Below are 24,118 nucleotides of genomic sequence, written 5' to 3' on the forward strand. Positions count from 1 at the left end.
TGGGCTGCAGTCAGTCATTTATTCTTGCAAATATTATAATCACAAAGTGCAACAAGTAATACAGGTTCACACTAAAACACTCAAACCATATGGAAAGAATTTATTTTTACAGCTTTGATTTGGTCATAAAAAAAAATAAAAATAAAAAAAAAGGAGCACTATAACATGACATAAAAGCAGACAGTTTTTACTAAAAAGAAAAAGAAAAATGGAGCCTCCGTCCCTGCGTCTGCCCACGGTGACTCGCGGATGGGGTGAAGGGTGTAGCATCGGGTTGAGGGTGGTTTATGAGGGGAGGGGAGATCCAGGCTCCTTCCCGGAGTCACTGCTTTCACTCAATTGTCTCTTCAACACAATGTCACGGGCAACACAGGTCACCTGACCATTTGTCACTGTGTAGGTGCCAGCCCTGCCAATTAAAATCACAGGTAAACAAGGTTGGTTTACCATGCAAAAAAAAAAAAAAAATGTAGGACTCTTATGAAAATGCATTAAATTGAAGCTGGGAAATAATCTCAAACTCACTTCTGCTGGGGTTCAAATCCTGCTTGGTTCTGCTTCCCAAAGAAGAAACTGGACCACCAGTGGCCAGAGTCCTGCCGTGCCAGACCTGCCATAAAATACCACATTTAGCTTTTCTCTCCCTTTACCGTGAATGCGCAATATGTGTTGTAATGTATTTTTTTTTATATTATGTATAATACATAAAATACTGTGTATATATAGTATTGTACATAAGTATGTGTATGTATATACACACATGCGTATATACACAATACTAATATATATATATATATATATATACACATACACACACATACACACACATACACACACACACACACACACACACACACACACACAGTATATACTATAATGTATGTACAGTATGTATGTACTGTGTGTGTGTGTGTATATATATATATATATATATATATATATATATATATATATATATATATATATATATATATATATATATATATATATATATATATATTTATACACACACACTGTCTATATAAATTAAGTGGATCTCAGCATATTTAATTTAAATAAACATCTTCAGATGATATACCTGGTGGGTGTGGAATGACCTCCCCAGTGTACTCCGAACTGCCACAGGAACTATTGCTGGAGGTAGATCCAATGCGCCCTAAAACATGAATACAAAATTCAATAAAAAAGGGATCCATTTGCAACCAAGGGTCAAAAAAAAAAAGAAAAATAATTTCTTGCCATTCTGTGCATAAAAAGAATGGATAATTTACATTATCAAAATCTATGCCTCATTTATCAAGGATATAGTAAATTTTTTGTTTTGATTGATGAGAATGTAAAAAGGAATATGATCATGAACACAAAATGAACTCACTTCGGTAGTAATCATGGGTGGCAATGAGGGAACCGCTGGATGGAATTGCTGCCATTTTCACCGTCCTCTAAGAGTCAACCATATGCAAGTTGGAAAGATGGAAGCCCTGTTTAAAACAAAATGTTCACAGAATGGATAAGGTCTATCTGAGCAGCCAATGAGGAGGACAGCTGCATGACACCAGAACAACGTTGCCTTTGAAATACTAGTGTAGCCCAGGAAACATCTTAGGCAGGCAGATGCCCAAACCATCTGTGTGTTGGAACGCTGCATTGATTTAATGCTGTTTTAACCCTGCCAAGATCTCATGCAAGGTCCCTCCATGTCTGAGACATGGAGGGACAAGAGAATGTTCCACTGAAACTGGAGAAATCATACTCCAGATCATGATGACACATAAAAATAGCTGTTATCTTAAGTATCAAGTTTTCATCCAGCTACCCACTTAGCCTAGAGCAGCTGAGACCCAGATTGGCACTGCAACGTGCATGCATGTAAGCTCACATTTCATGACACCTGCACATTGGTTGAATATATGAAAGTACCCGGTTCTCCAATAAGGATCTCCAAGGTTGCCTGCAAGAAGTTGCTTGGAGTATTTAGGAGAGAGGAATACCAACCAGCATTACATTATACAAAATTATATATATATATATATATATTCACCAATCAGCCACAACATTAAAACCACCTGCCTAATATTGTGAAGGTCCCCCTCGTACTGCCAAAACTGCGCAGAATATCATTCGGAGATGCTATTCTTCTCACCACAGTTGTACAGAGCAGCTACCATAGACTTTGTCAGTTCGAACCAGCCTGGCCATTCTCTGTTGACCTCTCTCATCACAAGGCATTTCTGTCCACAGAACTGCTGCTCACTGGATGTTTTTAGTTTTTGGCACCATTCTGAGTAAATTCTAGAGACTGTTGTGTGTGAAAATCCCAGGAGATCAGCAGTTACAGAAATACTCAAACCAGCTCATCTGGCACCAACAATCATTCCACGATCCAAACCACTGAGATACATTTTTTCCCCCATTCTGATGGTTGATGTGAACATTAACTGAAGCTCCTGACTCATATCTGAATGATTTTATGCACTGCACTGCTGCCACACAATTGGCTGATTAGATAATCACATGGAAGATTGTTGGTGCCAGATGGGTTGGTTTGAGTATTTCTGTAACTGCTGATCTAGACAATATTAGACAGGTGGTTTTAATGTTGTGGCTGATTGGTGTATATATATATATATATTAGTGTTGCATTTGAGTCCACCTTAGTCAAGTCCGAGTCTTTAAACAATCAAGTCCGAGTTGAATACAAGTCCAAAAGGGGCTGAGTCCGAATTAATCTGTTCATGAACCTGAATAAAAATTTTAACCATGAACTCAACATCAATATCTTAAGCTTATTTTAAACTTCACAACTAAGAAAAACTGTTAGTCAATATAAATGTAACAAAAACATCTGTTGCCTTTCATCTATATATTTTATGTTTAGTATCCTGCTGAACAGACTTAAGTGGTTTAAGAATGAAAGAATATGCTTTAGGTGTATGAAGACAAAACTGTCCTTCAGCACACTTCTTATTGCGTTCTGTTGACATTTCAATTATTTGTTGCTTTTTCCCCTCCACTCAAATATAGACTAAAGAAAGTGAAAGCTACATTAGTCATTACAACCAAGGTTATTATGTTTTGAATTTTATAAGAAGTTATGTCTCACGATTTGACTGTAAATGCTACATCCAAAAACACTGGAAAAGCCCACTGATAATATTAGGGCCATGTCATCACGGACATGATTTTCTAGTTAATTTGCGGGAAACTGCACAATGCAGGGCAAATCTGCACGCTGCTCGTGTACCTAAATCCCTGATGCGTCCGTGTGTGGCTCGCAGCAGCTGCCGTAGAAGATAAAAAAATAATAATAATTCATATTTGCTTGAGTAGCAGCCACGTTGGTCTGCAATCAGTCTGAAATCTTTAAATACCAACCAAAGAAAATTTCATTGAGCTCTTCTTTAAACGCAAAAACATGGAGAATAATAATTTTGAGTCATAAATTTAACAGAATTGTCCTTCAAAAATGTCAGAGATATAGGCTAAAAAAAATAAAAAAATACGTGCATAAGTTACCCAATGGTTTACAATAAAAATAATATAAAATAAAAATTGAAAATAAAAACATCACAACCAGCTAAATTCATCTCGTAACATGAAGTTTGGCTTCATACACAAAGTCTGTCATCAAATAATACATTTATTTTATAGTCTGTAATTAAATTATAAACAAAACATTTCACTGCCCAAAATATCCTAATATTTTATTGTGCATGGTTGAATGTTGTGAATGGTGGACATATGCTGTAAAAGAATGACGAGCTGCTTAAAATACAATGCTTTGAAAATACTCAATCAATAATAAATAGGTGCTGTTTATCTGTTTAGAGTTGCTGTCTGCTTTAGCAATAATGCTTTTTTCCCCCGACAAGTTAAAATGTTACACAGTTAATTTATCAAGCTATTATGGACCAGTTCAAGCTGACAACACTGCGTGGACCACAAGAGACTACAGAAGCCTACATAGATACATTACGCCTAAAAAGACTTAATATCCAATAATAATACTATTTTTATGTATTTTTATTTTGATATGCTGTTTTCAGTAAACTGTGAGAGACATGATGTGGGTGACTTGACCCAATGAAGTGCTTGATTTTACATTTTTAACCATGATGAAACCGCAATGCGAGCACCGTCTAGGTTGGGCAAACGCCACATGAAATTTTACCAGTTATCAGGTCCGTGTTGTGTGAAACTGCCTAGTTTAGTTTCTATTACATTGGATAAATACCGTCTTTATGCTTTCGTCGTGCCAGCCACCTCGGTAGTCGATGTTAGTTGTCTCTGTAGTAACTTTCAAGTGTATTGGTTGACTGATGATTGTGCCTGTGCACGTGCATATGTGCGTGCGCGTGTGTTTGCTTAAATATAGTGAAACAACTCTGGCTACTTCTACGACTTCAGGGGCTAATACAGCTGCATGCAGACAGAGATGTGTTCATTAATTTCTGTTTTGTTATTTGTTATTTTTTTCATTGCATCACAAATATCATTGACTCGGCTGGACCAAAGGCTCGAGTTCGAGTCAAGTCCAAGTAAAAATGAATCAGAGTCTGTGACAAATCCAAGTCCATTAAAATTGGACTCTGACTTGAAGTCCAAACTCATATATACAGTATATATATATATATATGTCAAGTTGTCCATGGGGGTAGGTTTGTGGTAATGTGTGTTGCTGTCTCCTTCAGCATATCCGCCCCGTTTCGCAGCTGGCCCACCAGGAAAAGTCACGGTTCTCCCTATAGCCAGTACTCCCCCATACAAAAAGACTCCATACAAAAAGTCATGCATACAAAACTAATCAAATTTTTATTTCCAATGGAATTAAGTAGTGTAATTAAGCTTTGTTTGTTTGGCCTATAGATGTCAATGTCAAGTTCCAGGTTGGAACAGGGATTTACCAGGCGTTAATACCCTTTTGTGCTAGATAGAGCAGCATATGAGACCTACCACAGCCAGTCAAATAATCTGAAAAACTGACATGCACTAAATGTGAAATTTAAACCTAACAATAAAAGAAACAGTCCAATAGTGAAATAATCAAAAGTGCTAAATACCCAAATACCTTAAGTTATTTTATTAGTTCGTTGGTTTATCTATGAATCTGATTTGTTTAACAGTTATTTTATTAGTTGGTTTATCTATTGGTACCATAACAGAACCATTGATATGAATTAAAATTAAATAAATATAAAAAATGTAAATATATGTCTTCTACCTGTTTCCATTGCCTGCTGTCTGACCAAAGTGATGGGATTATCTTCTAATGAAAGAATATTTATCTTCCTAATATATTTAACTCTATATCTCATTTGCTTACCTTTAAAGTGTGGTAAGTGCTGATGATGGTAAAGCACCAAATGCAAGGCTTGGTCGGGTAAACGCTAGGCGACGGGGCCCATTTGTAGTTTGGTGTTTGGATGAGACCCTCCAAGGTCTTTCGCTCTCCGCTCCAAATTCTACAGTGTGTAGAGCATGGTCTATTTATTACTTGAGTGACTTTAGAAACCTGTCCCTCCCTGGGGGCGTGGCTGTGTCGCTGGCACGAGTTAGAGGGCGTGGCTTGGTCGCTGGAATGTATGGCGTCAGAAACGGTTCAAAAATAAGACTAATGACTTGCCGAGGGAAGCCACTCAGCTATTGAGTCACTCACCGATAGAACGGCGCTGACTACTGAGAAGCCGACGGTGCATCTGGATAGGCTACTCACTTTCCTCACGCAGCCGGCGACCCTCGACAAGTCATTAGTCTTATTTTTGAACCATTTCGCACGCCATAGGAATGAGACGGGTCAAAACAATGTCGTTTCACAGAACGAAAGGGGACGGGGAGTTCGCAGCTGTCACAGACAAGGGCAAAAAACAACCTCAATTCACATGTTAACCATTTAATTAGTCATGAGCCTTGGAAGCTTTCTAAAGCAGAAAAAAATGTCTAAAGCATACTGTAAACAGTCACTTATTCTCTAACAAGATTTATCAATATTATTCTCACGTTCCAATTTATACCATTTAACTTCATTTAAAACGCATAGATAGATAGCTTGTGATGTGTAAGGCTTACATCCTTCACACGTTTTTGTCGCCATCTGCTGTCGTTTATTATAGTTTACTATGTTTGGTTCCAGTACCGACCGTAAAGTGAAACTGCATGAAAAATAAGGTTTATTCTGAATGCGTGTGTACGCACAGACCAAACCAAATTGTTCACTTCATTTATTTCCTTTATTTAATCTCTTTGTCTTTAATAAATCCTGCACAGTCTAGTATGTAACAGCAGTAAAGCATTCAACATGTATACAGTGTTTAGGTCACCATTATAACATTATTATTTCACAGACCTTTGAATCACCAGTACTTTCATCAGCATCAGCCAAGAAAGTACAAAGAACCAAATGCAAAACAACAAACTGCCCAAAAAAGTGGGGAGGAGGGGTATACGCACAACAATATTTAAGGTTAAAGCATTTCAAATCCACAAATCCAAATGAGAGAGCAATTTCATTGATTTTTCTGCTTTTCAGATTACACTGAAATACAAGTCTGGCACCTGATTAGTAAATTAAATAATTCAGCCACCATTAACTCCATTAACCATTAACATTAAAAAAAACCTTACAATCTATATTAGACACAGCACTCTAAAATATACTGTAGGCAACCAAGGGAAAAACACCAATAGTAAGAAGTATTTAATACTTATCTAGAGAGAGAGAAAAAAAATCCCTGTGAAGTTTTTAGTATGCCTCAAAAAACTAAATTAACAACAATTCAACACACGCTAAACTAAGTTGGAGGAAAAAGAAGCAAAAAAAAAAAAACCTAAGGTGTAGTTTGCTTGAAGAATTTTTTCATTCACTCTTAACATACTGGAGATATCTTTGCTTTGTTAGAAAATGCCAGATAGGCTGTAGTTGTTTTTTTTTTTTTCATTATGACTTGAAACAATCATGAAATCATTTTGTATACATCTTCAGAAATGCTATTCATATCAGATGCATGGGTCTCATCATAAGGAAAGCTTAGCACCTTTTGCCCTGAGTAACAAGCCTTTAATTAGCAGGGTAATTACAAGTGCAATTTTCAATGCAGGAACAATAACAATAATGAACAGTGGCAACAGACCAGGCTAAGGATGCCTTACAGTTTTAGCACACTCAAAGTGTGTGAGATGTGCAAACAGTTCACATCTTGATGCTGATCTAAAGTATCAGAGAAGCCCTGTGTTTCTGACAAAGAAACCATAATAAAAGGTAATTTGGTGCACAGAGCATGTTCTCCAACAACGATCACAAGAGGTGTTCTCCAGTTTTTCCAAATATGCTTATTAAAAAGGTTTTGCTTAACAGTTTGGCTACAATACATTTTCAAGGGTGAAAGTCAAACACAAACTGTAGAAGTAAAAATTACAATCTTTGCATGTTGGCATCTTAACATATTAAAGCATTGTTTTCTGTTTATACATTCAGTTGAAGTTAATAGAGCTGTGGACTGGAGTGTATAAGGGGTTAAATGGGTCACAGATGTCAGTTCTTGGTCGTGAGGTTGTACTTCCTGCTCAGAAGGGTGCATTGTTGCTGGTTGTCGAATGGTCACTCTCACCATTCGTTTGTCCCATTACTTTGTACTTTTGGAAGCAAAAAAGGGAAATACAGATGCTGGACTGAATAATGACAGTATAATCAAATATGTACAAACATTACCCTCATTATTTGAGACAGAACTGACTTTTATATGTCTAGCAAGGAATTAAACAATGAAGAATGTCCAGCTCTTACCTTCATGTTCTCCACCTTGTCCTCGAAGGATTTAAAGCTTGGCGAGTTCCTGAGAAAATATTTAAAAATGGAATAATTCTCAAAATAGCCCATATTTCATTTAGAAAGTTTTTCATGCAACCTGAAGTGTTGGAGAGCATTTTTAAGACAGACAGACAAATACAAGGTAATTTATGCTTATAAAAGGAAAAAGGCAAGGAATACATTTCCCTTTATCTACCTGTTAAAGAGAAGCAGTGTTGACAGGGCTTAAACACATATATAAAGTGAGAAAGCTCTTGATTTCCATGCAGTAGTTTTTCATCATAAACAGTGGACTGTGAACTGGCAATCATTTCTGTTTTGTCTTTTGCCTCTGTTGTACTGTTTATTGCTTCCTAAGCCAAGATGATGCAAATGAGACATTTTCTGATGATAAAGTTTGTAAAGACTTGTTACAAATGGACTTTCTTCTGTGGAACACCAAAGGAGAACTTAAGCAGAATGTACCGGGAGCTCTTTCCCACTTAATGAAAGTAAATAGGGATAAGCACTGTCTAGCTCCTAAAAGTATCATATCAGTAGTCCACATAAAGCGATTGTATAGCTTCAGAAGACTTGGAATACAGTGTAACAAGTTGTATGGACTACTTTTATGATACATTTCTGATGCTTTTTTTTTGTTGTCATGTTTGGAGTTTGATAGCATCCATCCCCATTAGGGCTGCAACAGTAAACAAAATTCATGGTTTGGTACATACCTCGGTTTTGGGGTCACGTTTCAGTACGGTTTCGGTACAGCAGGGAAACAAAGAGTCTTTCTTTAAATTATTTATTTTGAAAACATAGTTGCTGATGGGCAACAATTCTTATTGTGAAGGTTAATTTATACATGACTGCACTATATCTTCAACGAAATTACAATACAAAACTTAAAAGCCTCTTTTATGCACATTGTTTAAAAACATCAATAATAAATAAAGTAAAACAAAATAAACATTAGCAATGCAGATTTCTGCGTCTTTTGCCTTTCAGCTCACCACTTGTACTTATCACTCAATTTTCACGAATTTTTCCCCAGCAAAATCAGCAATTAACAAGCCCTTTACATCATGCATTCAAAATTATCCTCATGGCAAAGTAGTTCAAGAAAGAGTTTACCCAAGTGCACCAATAGGAAAAGACTGATAATAATATGCAGAGGGAAGTGGAGGAGAAAAGGGCTACTGAAGCTGGTACATTACCTCATTGCTGGCATACTTAAAGAGTGACGCATGGAAAAGCTGCTACTGCAGAGAGCAGGTTGGATACAGAGTGAGCAGGCAGCGTTAGACGAGCACAAAGCAAAGAAAAAGAGATTGCACAGCACAATGAAAGTCATTCAGGCATTAGAACAAACTTTAAACAGGATGTTAAAGTGTTACAACTAACAGCTTATAAGAGTTTTATTTTACTATGACAGAAGTACAGTGGCCTCAAAAAGTATTTGGACACTTAACCCACACCTAAGAGTTTTGAATATCATTGCATTAGATAAAGCTTTGTTGGACACCTGTGTGAACTTGAGGGTAACTTCCTGTACCTCACACATTCCATAAAAAATGACCCTGGGACCGGTTGGTTAAAAGTAATTGCAAATGTGTCTCAGAAAAGTTAGTTCTCTGAGAAAAGCTCCAGGATAATTTGTTTGCAGATGGCATTTGATTTGATGTTTTGTTATCCAATTCAACAGAATTCATACATAGTGTGACTTAAGTGTCCAAATAATTTTTAAGGGGCAATGTACATTCACACCGTCTTCACAGCTACTAAAGAACAGTTTAAAACCCTTCTTAAGTACACGGAAAAACAAAAAGATGAGTGCGGCTCTCATATAGCTCTTACCCAGAGTTAGAATATGGCAGAGCCCTGAGCAGCAAACGCAGCAGTGTGGAGACAAACACAGCAATAAACCCAAGAACTACTTCAAACCTCTTTAAAAAAACATAACACTCTATAGCACAGAAAAGATTGTGTCTGGGAAGGTGTGAGAAGGTTCAAACAAAGGTTGAAAATCAGATACGTTAAACAGTGTATAGTACAGCACTGTTTGTTAGTTGGGTCTAAGCTAGAGGAGCTAGTTGGTTAAACAGCTAAAAACAATACAGGGAAGAGAAGCTATGCTACACAATTTGAGAAGCTATGCAAATATCCACCCTTGTTAGCTGCAAAAGTTATTTGGGGAACTAATCTCACTTTGATAAGCTCTGTTCCTTGACATGGTGTTCAAAACACACTGTTCTGAGCAATGTTCATTTATGCTACTGTAGCCATCTGGAGATTTCCCATGACAAAAACACCTCATTATTATATCTACTGAGCGTCATTTGCTGTTAGTTATTAAATATATAGAACTGGTATGAAGACAGATGTCTGTTGGCTAAACCATGTACTAAAGGAATATTCCAGGTCCAATTCAAGTTGAGTTCCATTAACAAACTTGTGGCATAATGTTGATTACCACAAAAATTAGTTCCGACTCGTCCCTTTTCTTAAAAAACAAAAAACAAAAAAAAAAGCAAAAATCTGGGTTACAGTGGGGCACTCACAATGGATGTGAATGGGGCCAATCCGTACGTGTTAAAATACTCACTGTTTCAAAATATAGCCACAAGGTATAAAAAATTCTTCTGTGATAAAATCACTTGCCAACCTTTTCTGTGTAAAGTTATAATCCAATTTTACAACTTTGTTGCCACAACAATGTAACGCCGGAAACCCTGAAATCCTGAATTTTGTAGTAAAAAAAAAACATGATTTAAACAACTTTATAGCTTAAATAATACACATTTTAAAAGACGAATTGAAGTAAATCCTTTTATAAAATTATACGCTACAAAAAGAGGCCTCATTCACTTCCATTGTAAGTGCCTCACTGTAACCTCGATTTTTGCTCTTTTTAAAGAAAAGGACGGACGAGTCAAAATTAATTGTTGTTGTAAAAAACTGTTTCTGCTCAAAATGAAATGAAATAAAAAAATTATGTTTTTATTTCCTGCTTTTAAAACAACCTCACTGAATAAAAGAACAGAGAAAGTGATGTGAAAAAGGATGAGAGGTTTGAGGGATGGATGACAAGATGGAAGACTGAGATAAGAGGTAGAAGATGGACAGACAATGAGAGAGAGAGAGATGAGATGGCATGCTGAGAAGGAATGTAGGGCTCACTTCATCTCTCCCAGTCTGTTTCTGATTGCAGAGCCCATTGTTGAGAACGCAGCTGATGTCATCTGACCAGCCTGAGACAGAGTCTCCTGAGTCCTCTTATACCTACAGAGAGAGATTTCATCTTTTATCAGAAAACACCAGGCACTGAACTACAATAACTGATGTCTTTAACGGCGAGGCAACCCAGAACCAATACAGAATGTTGCTTCAGAGGTCAATGTATTAGAAATGTTTTTAGATTATTTTGTGGTTAAAATAGGGGTAGAAACTTCCAAAATAGAAACAAATTTCAGCACTGACATCTAACACTATTGCTACAATCTATTATTTCAGGAACCTGACTCAGATTTTAAGACCAAACAACGCAGAGCTGAAATCACTCACCGACAATTCACTAAGCTCTGATTCAAAGACAAAGTATGTGCACTGTGCACAACTTGCTTTAAAATATAAAATACTGAATACTTTTTCCCAAGGATTACAAATCAGAGAGAAACCTGCAGTTATACTAGAACAGAAGGGCAGATTATTGGCATGAAGGGCCAGTGATTCTACTCTCTCTAGCCTCAAAGAACACTACTAGAAACTAAAGGAAAAGCAATACTAACTAGAGAAACCCCCAAAAAATAAAAAATAAATAATAATCAGCAGAATTCCACATCACATATCTGCTGACTGAGCTCAAAGATCACTTGGACTGCTCATTAGAAATGTTGCTAATTGGATTGAGCTTGTGCAACAAGAGGTTCTAATTAGAAGGTCAAGAAAAGTGATTGTTCAGGACTAACAATCTAGACACAACTATCTGTCACACATTCTCATCCTGAATTCACATACAGGCCCAGATACACTGAGAAATGCAAACTATTCACACACAGCTGTACATGCATATTCACAAGCACCAGTCCTTTTCCAAATATATACAAACACACACTCTCGTTTTCCGTCTCTTGCACACTTTCATGCATGTAAGCTCTAACACAAACAAGTGCAGTCACAGAGACTCCATCATACTGTCCTCTAATGGCATTACCTCTATGGCTAAGCCACTTTGCATTTGCAAAATCCCATCAGGTGTTCTCCCAGTCAGCTTTCTTTGCACATGCCCTGAGCACAAACACTGCACCCTTCCCAAACTACCTGTCTTTGCTATGAAGGTCTGAGATCAGACAGTATCACAGAGCACTGAGATCTCATCAGACACATGTCTGAGGCAGGTGTTGGCCTAATGGCTAGGGATATAAGTTGGTCACAAAAGAACACAGGTTTGATCCCAGTTACAAAGGCAATCCATGAACTGGACAGTTATTGAAATCATTGTGTCTGAAAGAATATGTACGCCCAGGTCTGAGCCTGCTGAACTGTCCTTAAAAATATTCTTGGGACTCTTCGAGACACTTGAGAACAGATGTTACCTTTTACAATAATCTTTACCATTAGGGGAATATAGAGGGATACACGCTGCTAGTGTCCCTGAGAAAACAACATGCATCTTGGACCCCATTTACACCTGGCATTAAGATCTGGTCAGGTGAGACATCACTGTTTACACCTGGTCGCTTAAATGCGTCTACTGCGACCACTTGTGATCGCATTTGGAGGGGAAGGACTCGGTTTCATGACGACAAACAGCTGTGCTCAAAAGTTTGCATACCCTTGGAGAATTGGTAATATATGTACCATTTTTAAAGAAAACATGAGTGAGCAGGCAAAATACATTTATTTCTTATGGGATTCATATTCAACTGTAGGTTATAACAGAATGGCACAATTATAAAACAAAACATGGCAACAAAGAAAAAAATGAAATGACCCCTGTTCAAAAGTCTGCATACCCTTAGTTCTTAATACTGTGTATTGCCCCCTTTAGCATCAATGACAGCGTGCAGTCTTTTGTAATAGTTGTCTATGAGGCCCCAAATTCTTGCAGGTGGTATAGCTGCCCATTCGTCTTGGCAAAATCCCTCCAGGTCATGCAAAGTCTTTGGTCGTCTTGCATGAACTGCACGTTTGAGATCTCCCCAGAGTGGCTCGATGATATTAAGGTCGGGAGACTGTGATGGCCACTCCAGAACCTTCACCTTTTTCTGCTGTAACCACTGGAGGGTCAACTTGGCCTTGTGCTTAGGGTCATTGTCATGCTGGAAAGTCCAAGCACGTCCCATTCGCAGCTTTCATGCAGAAGAATGCAAATTGTCTGCCAGTATTTTCTGATAACATGCTGCATTCATCTTGCCATCAATTTTCACAAGATTCCCCATGCCTTTAGAGCTCCCCCCACAAAACATCAGTGAGCCACCACCATGCTTCACAGTGGGGATGGTATTCTTTTCACTATAGGCCTTGTTGACCCCTCTCCAAACATAGCGCTTATGATTGTGACCATAAAGCTCTATTTTGGTCTCGTCACTCCAAATTACAGTGTGCCAGAAGCTGCGAGGCGTGTCAAGGTGTTGTCGGGCATATTGTAACCTGGCTTTTTTGTGGCATTGGCGCAGTAAAGGCTTCTTTCTGGCAACTTGACCATGCAGCTCATTTTTATTCAAGTATCGTCGTATTGTGCTCCTTGAAACAACCACACCGTCTTTTTCCAGAGCAACCTGTATTTCTCCTGAGGTTACCTGTGGGTTTTTCTTTGCATCCCGAACAATTCTTCTGGCAGTTGTGGCTGAAATCTTTCTTGGTCTACCTGACCTTGGCTTGATATCAAGAGATCCCCGAATTTTCCACTTCTTAATAAGTGATTGAACAGTACTGACTGGCATTTTCAAGGCTTTGGATATCTTTTTATATCCTTTTCCATCTTTATAAAGTTCCATTACGTTGTTACGCAGGTCTTTTGGCAGTTCTTTTCTGCTCCCCATGGCTCAGTATCTAGCCTGCTCAGTGCATCCTCATGAGAGCTAACAAACTCATTGACTATTTATACACAGACACTAATTGCAATTTTAAAAGCCACAGGTGTGGGAAATTAACCTTTAATTGCCATTTAAACCTGTGTGTGTCACCTTGTGTGTCTGTAACAAGGCCAAACATTCAAGGGTATATAAACTTTTGATCAGGGCCATTTGGGTGATTTCTGTTATCATTATGATTTAAAAAGGAGCCAAACAACTATGTGATAATAAATGGCTTCATATGATCACTGTCCTTAAAAGACAGTTTTTTTGCATGATCAGTCATTTTCAAAATCAATGCCAAAATTTCCAAATTTCTGCCAGGGTATGCAAACTTTTGAGCACAACTGTACATCAATCAATATGTCAGTGTATTGCTGCATGAAATAAACCGCAACAAAGTCAGAAAAGACAAAGAAAGCGTGAAAAAACAGCGCACTATTTCTCTCAGATGCATCTGAAATTTAATCTAAGCACAAAAGCAACATTATGAAAAGAACTGTCCGTTATTTTAGTGGATTACCTGTATAACCCTGAGCTGCAGATGTTCATGCTTCTCAAAAGTCTCACTGCATGTTGATATCAGACACACCGAAGAAGATCCGTGTAGTTTTTGTACTTGTGTGTGTATCCGCTTTTTAAAATTTTCTGATCAAATTTACTTCCTTTTAAAGCTGCTCGTAACCAGCAAAGTTGAAACTCTTGTTTTAGCGCAGTGTTTGATTGACAGATGAGGGGTGGTGCTTCGCTGCTGCTGGGACGCATACAGGACGGTTTAGCGTTTACACCTCAAATGTGATGCATTCACATGCGTTTTTGACCACATTCGTATGTGGTTTTTGTGGTCCGATCACAAAACGTTTTAGACCCAGTTTAGACCTGTATTTAGTGCTGACCACATGTGATTGGATCACCAAAAATGCATCTTTTTTACCAGGTGGAATTGGGGTCTAAATGACACTAGTGCAGTTTCTTGAACAGTAGTGTCATCAATGCTGTTACAAAATTAAAATCTTGCATCTTGTATAAGTTTTAAAATCCTGTAAAAAAAAAAAGGCAGAAGTTTCTACTCAAGTCCTGGATGAACTGCTGACAATATTTTGTTCTAAAATTATGTTAGTTGTGTATTACTGTTGATGTAGGAGGTCCTGAGACTTGCAATCACAGTTTTACATTATGGACTGAATGTGTATAATAAAGCTGAGCTAGATGATCTTTACTTTGGTGCTTAATTGATAAACAGTTCAAAGTTTGCTTGGAAAACCTGCCAAAATTGTTAAAATTTATTTTCTTCAGAACAGAAATATTTTTCTAAATCATCTCTAACAACATAGCAAAACCCTGAGCTGTAACAAAGTTATAAAGACTGGTGAAACAAGAAATAAAAAATAACAACAAATGAATCAAACTCACGCATTAGAGCGGCTAATGTCCTCCAGTGTGGCCGAGGCTGTTAGATATCTGCACACAAATTAAAAATTTCCACATTATTAGCACATAATAACATGCAAAGGGTTGTGAACTGAGCACACTGTTGCCATTATGCGCACCAGAGTGAAAGACTGGCGCCTCCGTGCATTGCATGCCGTAATTCAGCAGATGTGCATGTCCAGGAGACGGCGACTATATACAGAGGCATGCAAAAGTTTGGGCACCCCGATCAAAATTTCTGTTGCTGTGAATAGCTAAGCGAGCAAAAGGTGGCCTGATTTCCAAAAGGCTTAAAGTTAAAGATGACACATTTCTTTAATATTTGACTTTTATATATTCATCTTTTACAATTTCAAAATAACAAAAAAGGAAAAGGGCCCGAAGCAAAAGTTTGGGCACCCTGCATGGTCAGTACTTAGTAACACCCCCTGGCAAGTATCACAGCTTGTAAAAGCTTTTTGTAGCCAGCTAAGTGTTTTCAATTTTTGTTTGGGGGATTTTTGCCCATTCTTCCTTGCAAAAGGCTTCTAGTTCTGTGAGCTTCTTGGGCTGTCTTGCATGCACTGCTCTTTTGAGGTCTATCCACAGATTTTCGATGATGTTTAGGTCAGGGGACTGTGAGGGCCATGGCAAAACCTTCAGCCTGCGCCTCTTGAGGTAGTCTATTGTGGATTTTGAGGTGTGTTTAGGATCATTATCCTGTTGTACAAGCAATCCTCTTTTCATCTTCAGCTTTTTTTTTTACAGATGGTGTGATGTAGGCTTGCAGAATTTGCTGGTATTTAATTTAATCAATTCTTTCCTCTACCAGTGAAATGTTCCCCTGTGCCACTGGCATCAACACAAGCCCAAAGCATGATCGATCCACCCCCGTGCTTAACAGCTGGAGAGGTGTTCTTTTCATGAAATTCTGCACCCTTTTTTCTCCAAACATACCTTTGCTCATCATGGCCAAAAAGTTATATTTTAACTTCATCAGTCCGCAGGACTCATTTCCAAAATGCATCAGGCTTGTTTACATGTTCATTTGCAAACTTCTGATGCTGAAATTTGTAGTGAGGATGCAGGAAAGGTTTTCTTCTCATGAAAGTCATATTTGTGCAGGTGTCGCTGCACAGTAGAACAGTGCACCACTACTCCAGAGTCTGCTAAATCTTCCCTAAGGTCTTTTGCAGTCAAACAGGGGTTTTGATTTGCCTTTCTAGCAATCCTACGAGGAATTCTCTCTGAAAGTTTTCTTGGTCTTCCAGACCTCAACTTGAACTCCACCTTTTCTGTTAACTGCCATTTCTTAATTACATTATGAACTGAAGAAACGGCTACCTGAAAACACTTTGCTATCTTCTTATAGCCTTCTCCTGCTTTGTTGGCATCAATTATTTAAATTTTCAGAGTGCTAGGCAGCTGCTTAGAGAAGCCCATGGCTGCTGATTGTTGGGACAAGATGAGGAGTCAGAGTATGTATAAAGCTTTGAAATTTGCATCACCTGGCCTTTCCAAACGATGATTGTGAACAAGCCATAGCCCTAACAAGCTAATTAAGGTCTAAGACCTAGGTAAAAGTTATCGGAGAGCTCAAATCTCTTAGGGTGCCCAAACGTTTGCATGGTGCTCCTTTCCCTTTTTTCATTCTAAAATTGTACAAAATAAAAATAATACACTAATATTGCTTAAAATGTTGAAAAGAATGTTTCATCTCTAACTTTATGCCTTTTGGAGATCAGTTCATCTTCTACTCACTTAACTATTCAAAGAACAGTAATTTTGACCAGGGGTGCCCAAACTTTTGCATGCCACTGTACTTGCAGCCCTGCTTACGTTCCCCTGCAAATCATGATGCATGTGTGTGTGTTTTTTGTGCAACTGAAGATGCTAAAAAAAATGTATGTGCTTGTTATTGTTTATTGTGGACCCTCGCACAGGTTGCGTTCTCACTTATGCGAACCGTACAACGGTCCCATTGCAGGTGTACTCAGACCACCTCCTGCAGGTAGTCTCGGTACCATGGTCTGAAAAACAGCTTTCATATTATAAAGTTTTCATACAAACCATACTTTGATTCTGACTAAACTGCCAGTGTGAAAGGCATCTTAAAGCAGCCTGCTGTATCTACAATTAAGACAGAACTGAATGCATATCACTTTAAACACAGTCAGCCTGGGATGTTGAAATACACCTAAAACAGGTCTGACTTCTACTTCAAGTCCAAATACTATGCCATGCCCTTAGTGATCATAAAAGCTTGTTTCTAACTATATGTGAGTTAACACATATAAGCACAGAACACAGCATATTAACACAGAAAGCTATAATGTTGCACTCACACACCATGAATTTTTGTGTGAATACATCTACTACTATTTACTGTTGCTATTCTATTACTGTGCACCACCAATATGTACATATTCTGCTGAAAAAATCAAAACCCCTCACATTTCCAGTATTTTATTTACACACACTAAATACAGGTCTGATATCACACAATTTGTGTAATTTAATGTATTGTAATGTATGCCATTCATGTTGGTTTTGTCATCACACCACCATATTGTACAACTGCATCAATGAATTGGTGGGAACGTCTGTTTATTCTGCTTCTACATGAGCCAAAGACCAAACAGCACAGGTGTCACTGAACCACAAAGACTAAATCCAGATGAATGGCCATAGGAAATGAGAAAGCACAAAGCTGACATGTTTAATTTTGTGCAGGTGGTTTGTAATGTTGAGGCTACAGGTCAAGGTTCCCATGAAGTTCTTTTATAGCAACATAAAGAGCATTTATTTATAATTTGGTTTTATATGTGAACTGATGCAACTTCTACAGACCTTATTCACAGCAGCGCCATCTTTGGTTTTTAATGGGAATGACAAAGAGGCTGTGAGGGATAGACGTATAGTCTCTTCAATGGGCTGTACTGCAGTTTAAAGTGTTTTGGATCATTCCGCGGACAAAACATTGAAGAAATGTATTTTTAAGAACATTCAGTAGACAAAAAACTCCAGACAACATGAGTTACGGAAAATCAGATGTGAACTAGGAGCTTTTTACAGCTTTATACCATGCGTGCCATTGAAGAGATGGTGAGTCTATCCCTCACAGCCTCATTGTCATTCCCATTAAAAATCAAAGATGGCGCTACTATGATGTATGGTTTCATGACATAAAGGTAATTATGACAATATCATACATTTGTAGGAAAAAGTATGTGTGATGAATGGAACCCTTAAATCCAAGGGTTCTTTAGTGTTTTTGCATAGTATTATATTTGTCTATTGCTGTGACTTAACTGATCCGATCAAATCCATGACCAATTGATGCAGAAATCCAGGTAAATCCAAAGTGTTCACATATTTTTTCTGCAACTGTATTTTTGTGATAACAAAAGAGGACTGATTTGACTTCACTGAGATCTGGCAAACTAGTGTAATAGTGTAAAGGGAACACTGAAATTTTACTCTTTACTTTATTTAGGAGAGGATCATGGCAACAGAAACTAAGAATAGAAATGAAATAGAAACAAGAGGGCAGCAGGTCCACACCTAGCAAGCAAAATCACAAGACCAAGCAACTACAGGCAAAAGAGAGAGAACTCACAAATTAGAAGAGGTAACTCTATGTTTCAAGTCTCCAAGAGTTTGTGAAGTTCTCATATAACTAGAAGCAGAAATATAGAAATGTTACCAAAAAATGAAATAAGTATTTTTAAAAAAGGGTTTAGCTGAGATGCTGGTAAGTGAACACAAAAGATTATGTTGCGGAAAGACAGGACTGCAGAATTAATTTGATATACTTTTGTAATTTATAGATACATATATTTATATAGCTGATGCTTAAGAACACAGAATGAGGTCAGAGATGATGTTAAAGAGACAGTTTACTTTTATGCTGCCTTTATGTGCTTCTGCAGCTTAAAATTTTTGGTACCCATTCACTTGCATTGTATGAACCTACAGAGCTAAGATATTCTTCTAAAATTCTTCATTTGTGTTCTGCAGAAAAAAAGTCATACACATCTGGGATGGCATGTGGTGAGTAAATGACGAGAATTTTCATTTTTGGGTGAACTATTCCTTTAAGGTGAGTGTCAAACAGAGTGAGAAATTAAACAGACAGGAGGTACTCACGCATTGGAGCACTGGACTTCGTGCCAGCCCTTGGTAATGTTCTGTTTGAGTTCAGAGAGGGGACTGATGCCAAGCCTGCGTTTCAGCTCTGCGGCGTGCCTCTCCTTTGCTGTAAGAACCTGCCTCAGTGTCTGAATCTCATCCTCCACCTAACACAGAGGAACGCCAAACAAAACAAAACATTCGTATAATTTGATAATTAAAGCTGAAGTGTGTAGGAGGTAATTCAAACTGAACGCTTGCACAAAAAAGTTTGCAGTGCAATGAATAGAACAGAACGCAGGTGTCTCGAGAAAGTTGATGCTCTTGTTAACCTGACACGATGTCTAAAAAAAAAAAAAGAATAGCTGCCACTTAGCAATCCAGAGCTATACACTGAAAAACATCGAGACATTGCGCAAAGGTCAAAGATGTCTGTCTAGCATGTTTAAATACAAAAACAATAATAATACAAATAAAAAACAGTGGTGTGATTTTGGTCTTCTCACCCAAAGCAATCGTATAGCTTCAGAAGACATGGATTAAACCACTTGATTCGTATGGATTACTTTGATGCTGGCATGCTGCCAATATGTTCTTTTTGGAGCTTAGAATTCCCCCCCCGCCCCCCCATTCACTTACACCGACCAGCCACAACATTAAACCCCCCTGCCTAATATTGTGGAGGTTCCCCTCGTGCCACCAAAACAGTGCCAAACCGCATCTCAGAATAGCATTCTGAGATGCTATTCTTACATTTACATAAACTCAGCAAAAAAGAAATGTCCCTTTTTCAGGACACTGTATTTTAAAGATAATTTTGTAACTTTACAGATCTTTATTATAAAGGGTTTAAACATGTTTTCCATGCTTGTTCAATGAACCATAAACAATTAATGAACATGCACCTGTAGAACGTTCATTATGACAATAACAGCTTACAGACGGTAAGCAATTAAGGTCACAGTTATAAAAACTTAGGACACTAAAGAGACCTTTCTACTGACTCTGAAAAACACCAAAAGAAAGATGCCCAGTGTCCCTGCTCATCTGCGTGAACGAGGACTGCAGATGTGGCCAGGGCAATAAATTTAAATGTCTGTACTGTGAGACACCTAAGACAGCACTACAGGGAGACAGGAAGGACGGCTGATCGTCCTTGCAGTGGCAGACCACGTGTAACAACACCTGCAAAGGATCGGTACATCCGAATATCACACCTGCGGGACAGGTACAGAATGGCAACACATCTGCCCGAGTTACACCAGGAACACACAATCCCTCCATCAGTGCTCAGACTGTCCGCAATAGGCTGAGAGAGGCTGGACTGAGGGCTTGTAGGCCTGTTGTAAAGCAGGTCCTTACCAGACGTCACCTATGGGCACAAACCCACCTTCACTGGACCAGACAGGACTGGCAAAAAGTGCTCTTCACTGACAAGTCATGGTTTTGTCTCACCAGGGGTGATGGTCAGACTCACATTTATCGTCGAAGGAATGAGCGTTACACCGAGGCCTGTACTATGGAGCGGGACCGATTTGGAGGTGGAGGGTCCGTCATGGTCTGGGGCGGTGTGTCACAGCATCATCGGACTGAGCTTGTTGTCACTGCAGGCAATCACAACGCTGTGCGTTACAGGAAAGACATCCTCCTCCCTCATGTGGTACCCTTCCTGCAGGCTCATCCTGATATTACCCTCCAGCATGACAATGCCACCAGCCATTCTGCTCGTTCTGTCCATGATTTCCTGCAAGACAGGAATGCCAGTTTTCTGCCATGGCCAGTGAAGAGCCCAGATCTCAATCCCATTGAGCACATCTGGGACCAGTTGGATCGGAGGGTGAGGGCTAGGGCCATTCCCCCAGAAATGTCCAGGAACTTGCAAGTGCCTTGGAAGAGTGGAGTAACATCTCACAGCAAGAACTGGCAAATCTGGAGGAGGAGATGCACTGCAGTACTTAATGCAGCTGGTGGCCACACCAGATACTGACTGTTACTTTTGATTTTGACCCCCCCTTTGTTCAGGGACACATTATTCAATTTCTGTTAGTCACATGTCTGTGAAACTTGTTCAGTTTATGTCTTAGTTGTTGAATCTTTTTATGTTCATACAAATATTTACACATGTTAAGTTTGCTGAAAATAAAAGCAGTTGAAAGTGAGAGGACGTTTCTTTTTTTGCTGAGTTTATATGCTTTTATATAAGTGACTTACAGTGCATTTATTACAGGGATAATCCCCCCCAGAGCAACCTGGAGTTAAGTGCCTTGCTCAAGGACACAATGGTGGTGGCTGTGGGGATAGAACCGGCAACTTCTACTTACTAGTTTTGTGCTTTGGCCCACTATGCCACCACTATTCTTCTCACCACAACTGTACAGAGCGGTTATCTGAGTTACCGCAGACTTTGCCAGTTTGAACCAGTCTGGCCATTCTCTGTTGACCTCTCTTGTCATCAAGGCATTTCCATCCGCAAGACAGACACTCGCTGGATGTTTTTGGCACAATTCTGAGAAAATTCTAGAGACTGTGGTGTGTGAAAATCCCAGGAGATCAGCAGTTACAGAAATACTCATACCAGCCCATCTGGCACCAACAATCATCCATGCGATTATCTAATCAGCCAATCGTGTGGCAGCAATGCATAAAATCATGCAGATACGGGTCAGGAGCTTCAGTTAATGCTCACATCAACCATCAGAATGGGGAAAATTTTTTGATCTCAATGATTTTGACTGTGGCATGATTGTTGGTGCCAGATGGGCTGGTTTGAGTATTTCTGTAACTGCTGATCTCCTGGGATTTTCACACACAACAGTCTCTAGAATTTACTCAGAATGGTGCCAAAAACAAAAGAACATGCAGTGAGCGGCAGTTCTGTGGACGGAAACGCCTTGTTGATGAGAGAAGTCAACGGAGAATGGCCAGACTGGTTCGAACTGACAAAGTCTGCTGTAACTCAGATAACCACTCTGTAAAATTGCGGTGAGAAAAATAGTATATCAGAATGCTATTCTGAGATGCGGGTTGGAGCTGTTTTGGCGGCACGAGGGGGACCTACACAATATCTGGCAGGTGGTTTTAATGTTGTGGCTGATCAGTGTACATTGTATGGACAAAAACACATCATACATCCTTCAAATTTTCTTCGACTGTATTCCGCAGAAGAATTCAAGTCAAGAAATTTAAAACGGCATGAGGGTGAGTAAATGATGAGAAAATTATAATTTTTGCATGAACTTTCCCTTTAACATAAAAAAAAAAGCTTTAATTGTTAATTCATTTTGTATTATATATTGTAGGTAAGTGGCAATGGCACTGACTGTAGTAAATTGTGCTGGTGTCTTTCATGGAACACAAACAGAGACATTTTGCAAAATAAGCCTCTCTCTGTCCATACAGTTAAAGACGACAGTGACTAGTGACTGTCATAAATAGGGGTCCCTAAGACTTATCCCTATGATGTCAGTGTAATACAAGCACACATCTTCCACAGCTATTATGATAGACCTACACAACACAAAGGGTGTAGATTAACTGTTTAGTGCTCAGGGTGGAGGGTGCAGTCTGTGGTACCTTGGTGAGTTCCAGCTGCAGTTCTTCTGCCTCTTCCTCTGTCAGGCCTGGAGGCAGAGTTCCTCCGCTGGCTACACCTGTAGATGTCATTGAAGAACCGGTTTCAGCATTGAAAATGCAGGGATTCAGGAGATAACAACTCAAATTAATACTGATACTGTGTGTCTTCAAAGAACATCTCAGACACACACTTCTGTCTGATAATTTTCCTGTTGGTCACAACATCAAGAATGTTCACATACTACTATACTATGCAGACAGTGATGCCGAATAGATCATGCTAAGTGTCTCATTTCTATTAAAATAGAGTACATAGTTAACACTAAAAGAAGACTATCTCAATCTAGTCCAACATAACATGATCAGCTGTCATGCCGCCGCACTGATCTAATACAGACCTGGCGTGTAATGTGTCATCAATTACACAGCAAGGCTAGTACTGAATAGTTTAAAACACACCCAAAATAAGCCAAGCCAATGCAACCAAACCGGCACAACAGACAGCATTATAGCAAGTTTAAACAGTTATGACAGCTGTGATTGCTTCACTATATGACACTGTCTTTATAACTCTTTCGCAGATTCTTTGTTTTGCACTTTTTATTAGCGCCACACACCCAACAACAGACGCGAATCTTTACGGCAACAGCTCAAAAATACACAAACCTCTCCCGAGGACGACACCTTACCATGCTCAGAAGAGTCCATTTCTGATGGAATATGATCCTAGATCACTTTTACTAGATGTAAGATAAATGTCACACAGTTTATTAGTGGCTGACTTCGACAACGTACACAAGAGGTTTATCGACAAGCGCAAGCTTCCGGAACATGGGAATGACGTCACCACGCACTGCCCTTGCTGTGAAGGCGCGTGGAAGGATTACTATTTTGTTATATTTTATAAATTATTTATTTTTTAAATTAAAAGTGTATCTATATTTTTCTGATGTTTTGGCGTTTTCTCTTTTCCTGTATTTCTTTAATGCAGTGCTCACTGCTCTTTATGTAATGTGAACATGAACAGATACACTGAAAGATATGTATTTTATGAAAAGACAAAACCGAGAAGTGTTTTAATTTCCCAGTGGAGATACATCCTTTTGGTTTAATTATTTAAAAAAAGCTTTCCATTTCCATT

General features: G+C 38.7%; 2 protein-coding genes across 4 annotated transcripts; both read right to left on the bottom strand.

Annotated features, from left to right (window-relative positions):
* LOC127424575 (pancreatic progenitor cell differentiation and proliferation factor A) lies at window positions 1-5,485 on the bottom strand. Its single transcript, XM_051669931.1, has 5 exons — window positions 5,324-5,485; window positions 1,376-1,481; window positions 1,079-1,156; window positions 526-610; window positions 1-409 (listed from the first exon to the last, which is right to left on the bottom strand). The coding sequence occupies exons 2-5, from the start codon at window positions 1,428-1,430 to the stop codon at window positions 286-288; spliced, it is 342 nt and encodes a 113-aa protein (XP_051525891.1). The 5' UTR covers window positions 1,431-1,481; window positions 5,324-5,485; the 3' UTR covers window positions 1-285.
* An 817-nt stretch (window positions 5,486-6,302) lies between these two features.
* On the bottom strand, window positions 6,303-23,803 carry LOC127424398 (tumor protein D54-like). Of its 3 annotated transcripts, none has more exons than XM_051669567.1 (9): window positions 23,667-23,803; window positions 22,978-23,054; window positions 19,423-19,571; window positions 15,277-15,324; window positions 10,967-11,068; window positions 9,644-9,667; window positions 9,004-9,048; window positions 7,781-7,829; window positions 6,303-7,629 (listed from the first exon to the last, which is right to left on the bottom strand). In XM_051669567.1, the coding sequence occupies exons 1-9, from the start codon at window positions 23,683-23,685 to the stop codon at window positions 7,561-7,563; spliced, it is 582 nt and encodes a 193-aa protein (XP_051525527.1). In that variant the 5' UTR covers window positions 23,686-23,803; the 3' UTR covers window positions 6,303-7,560. The 3 variants fall into 3 exon arrangements, with proteins under 3 accessions (XP_051525527.1, XP_051525526.1, XP_051525529.1); XM_051669566.1 differs by having other exon boundaries at window positions 22,978-23,073; window positions 23,665-23,802; XM_051669569.1 differs by lacking the exons at window positions 9,004-9,048; window positions 9,644-9,667 and having other exon boundaries at window positions 22,978-23,073; window positions 23,665-23,792.
* Window positions 23,804-24,118: the final 315 nt, after the last annotated feature.

Source organism: Myxocyprinus asiaticus, chromosome 33 (assembly GCF_019703515.2).
Source record: "Myxocyprinus asiaticus isolate MX2 ecotype Aquarium Trade chromosome 33, UBuf_Myxa_2, whole genome shotgun sequence".
Classification (NCBI taxonomy): Eukaryota; Metazoa; Chordata; class Actinopteri; order Cypriniformes; family Catostomidae; genus Myxocyprinus; species Myxocyprinus asiaticus.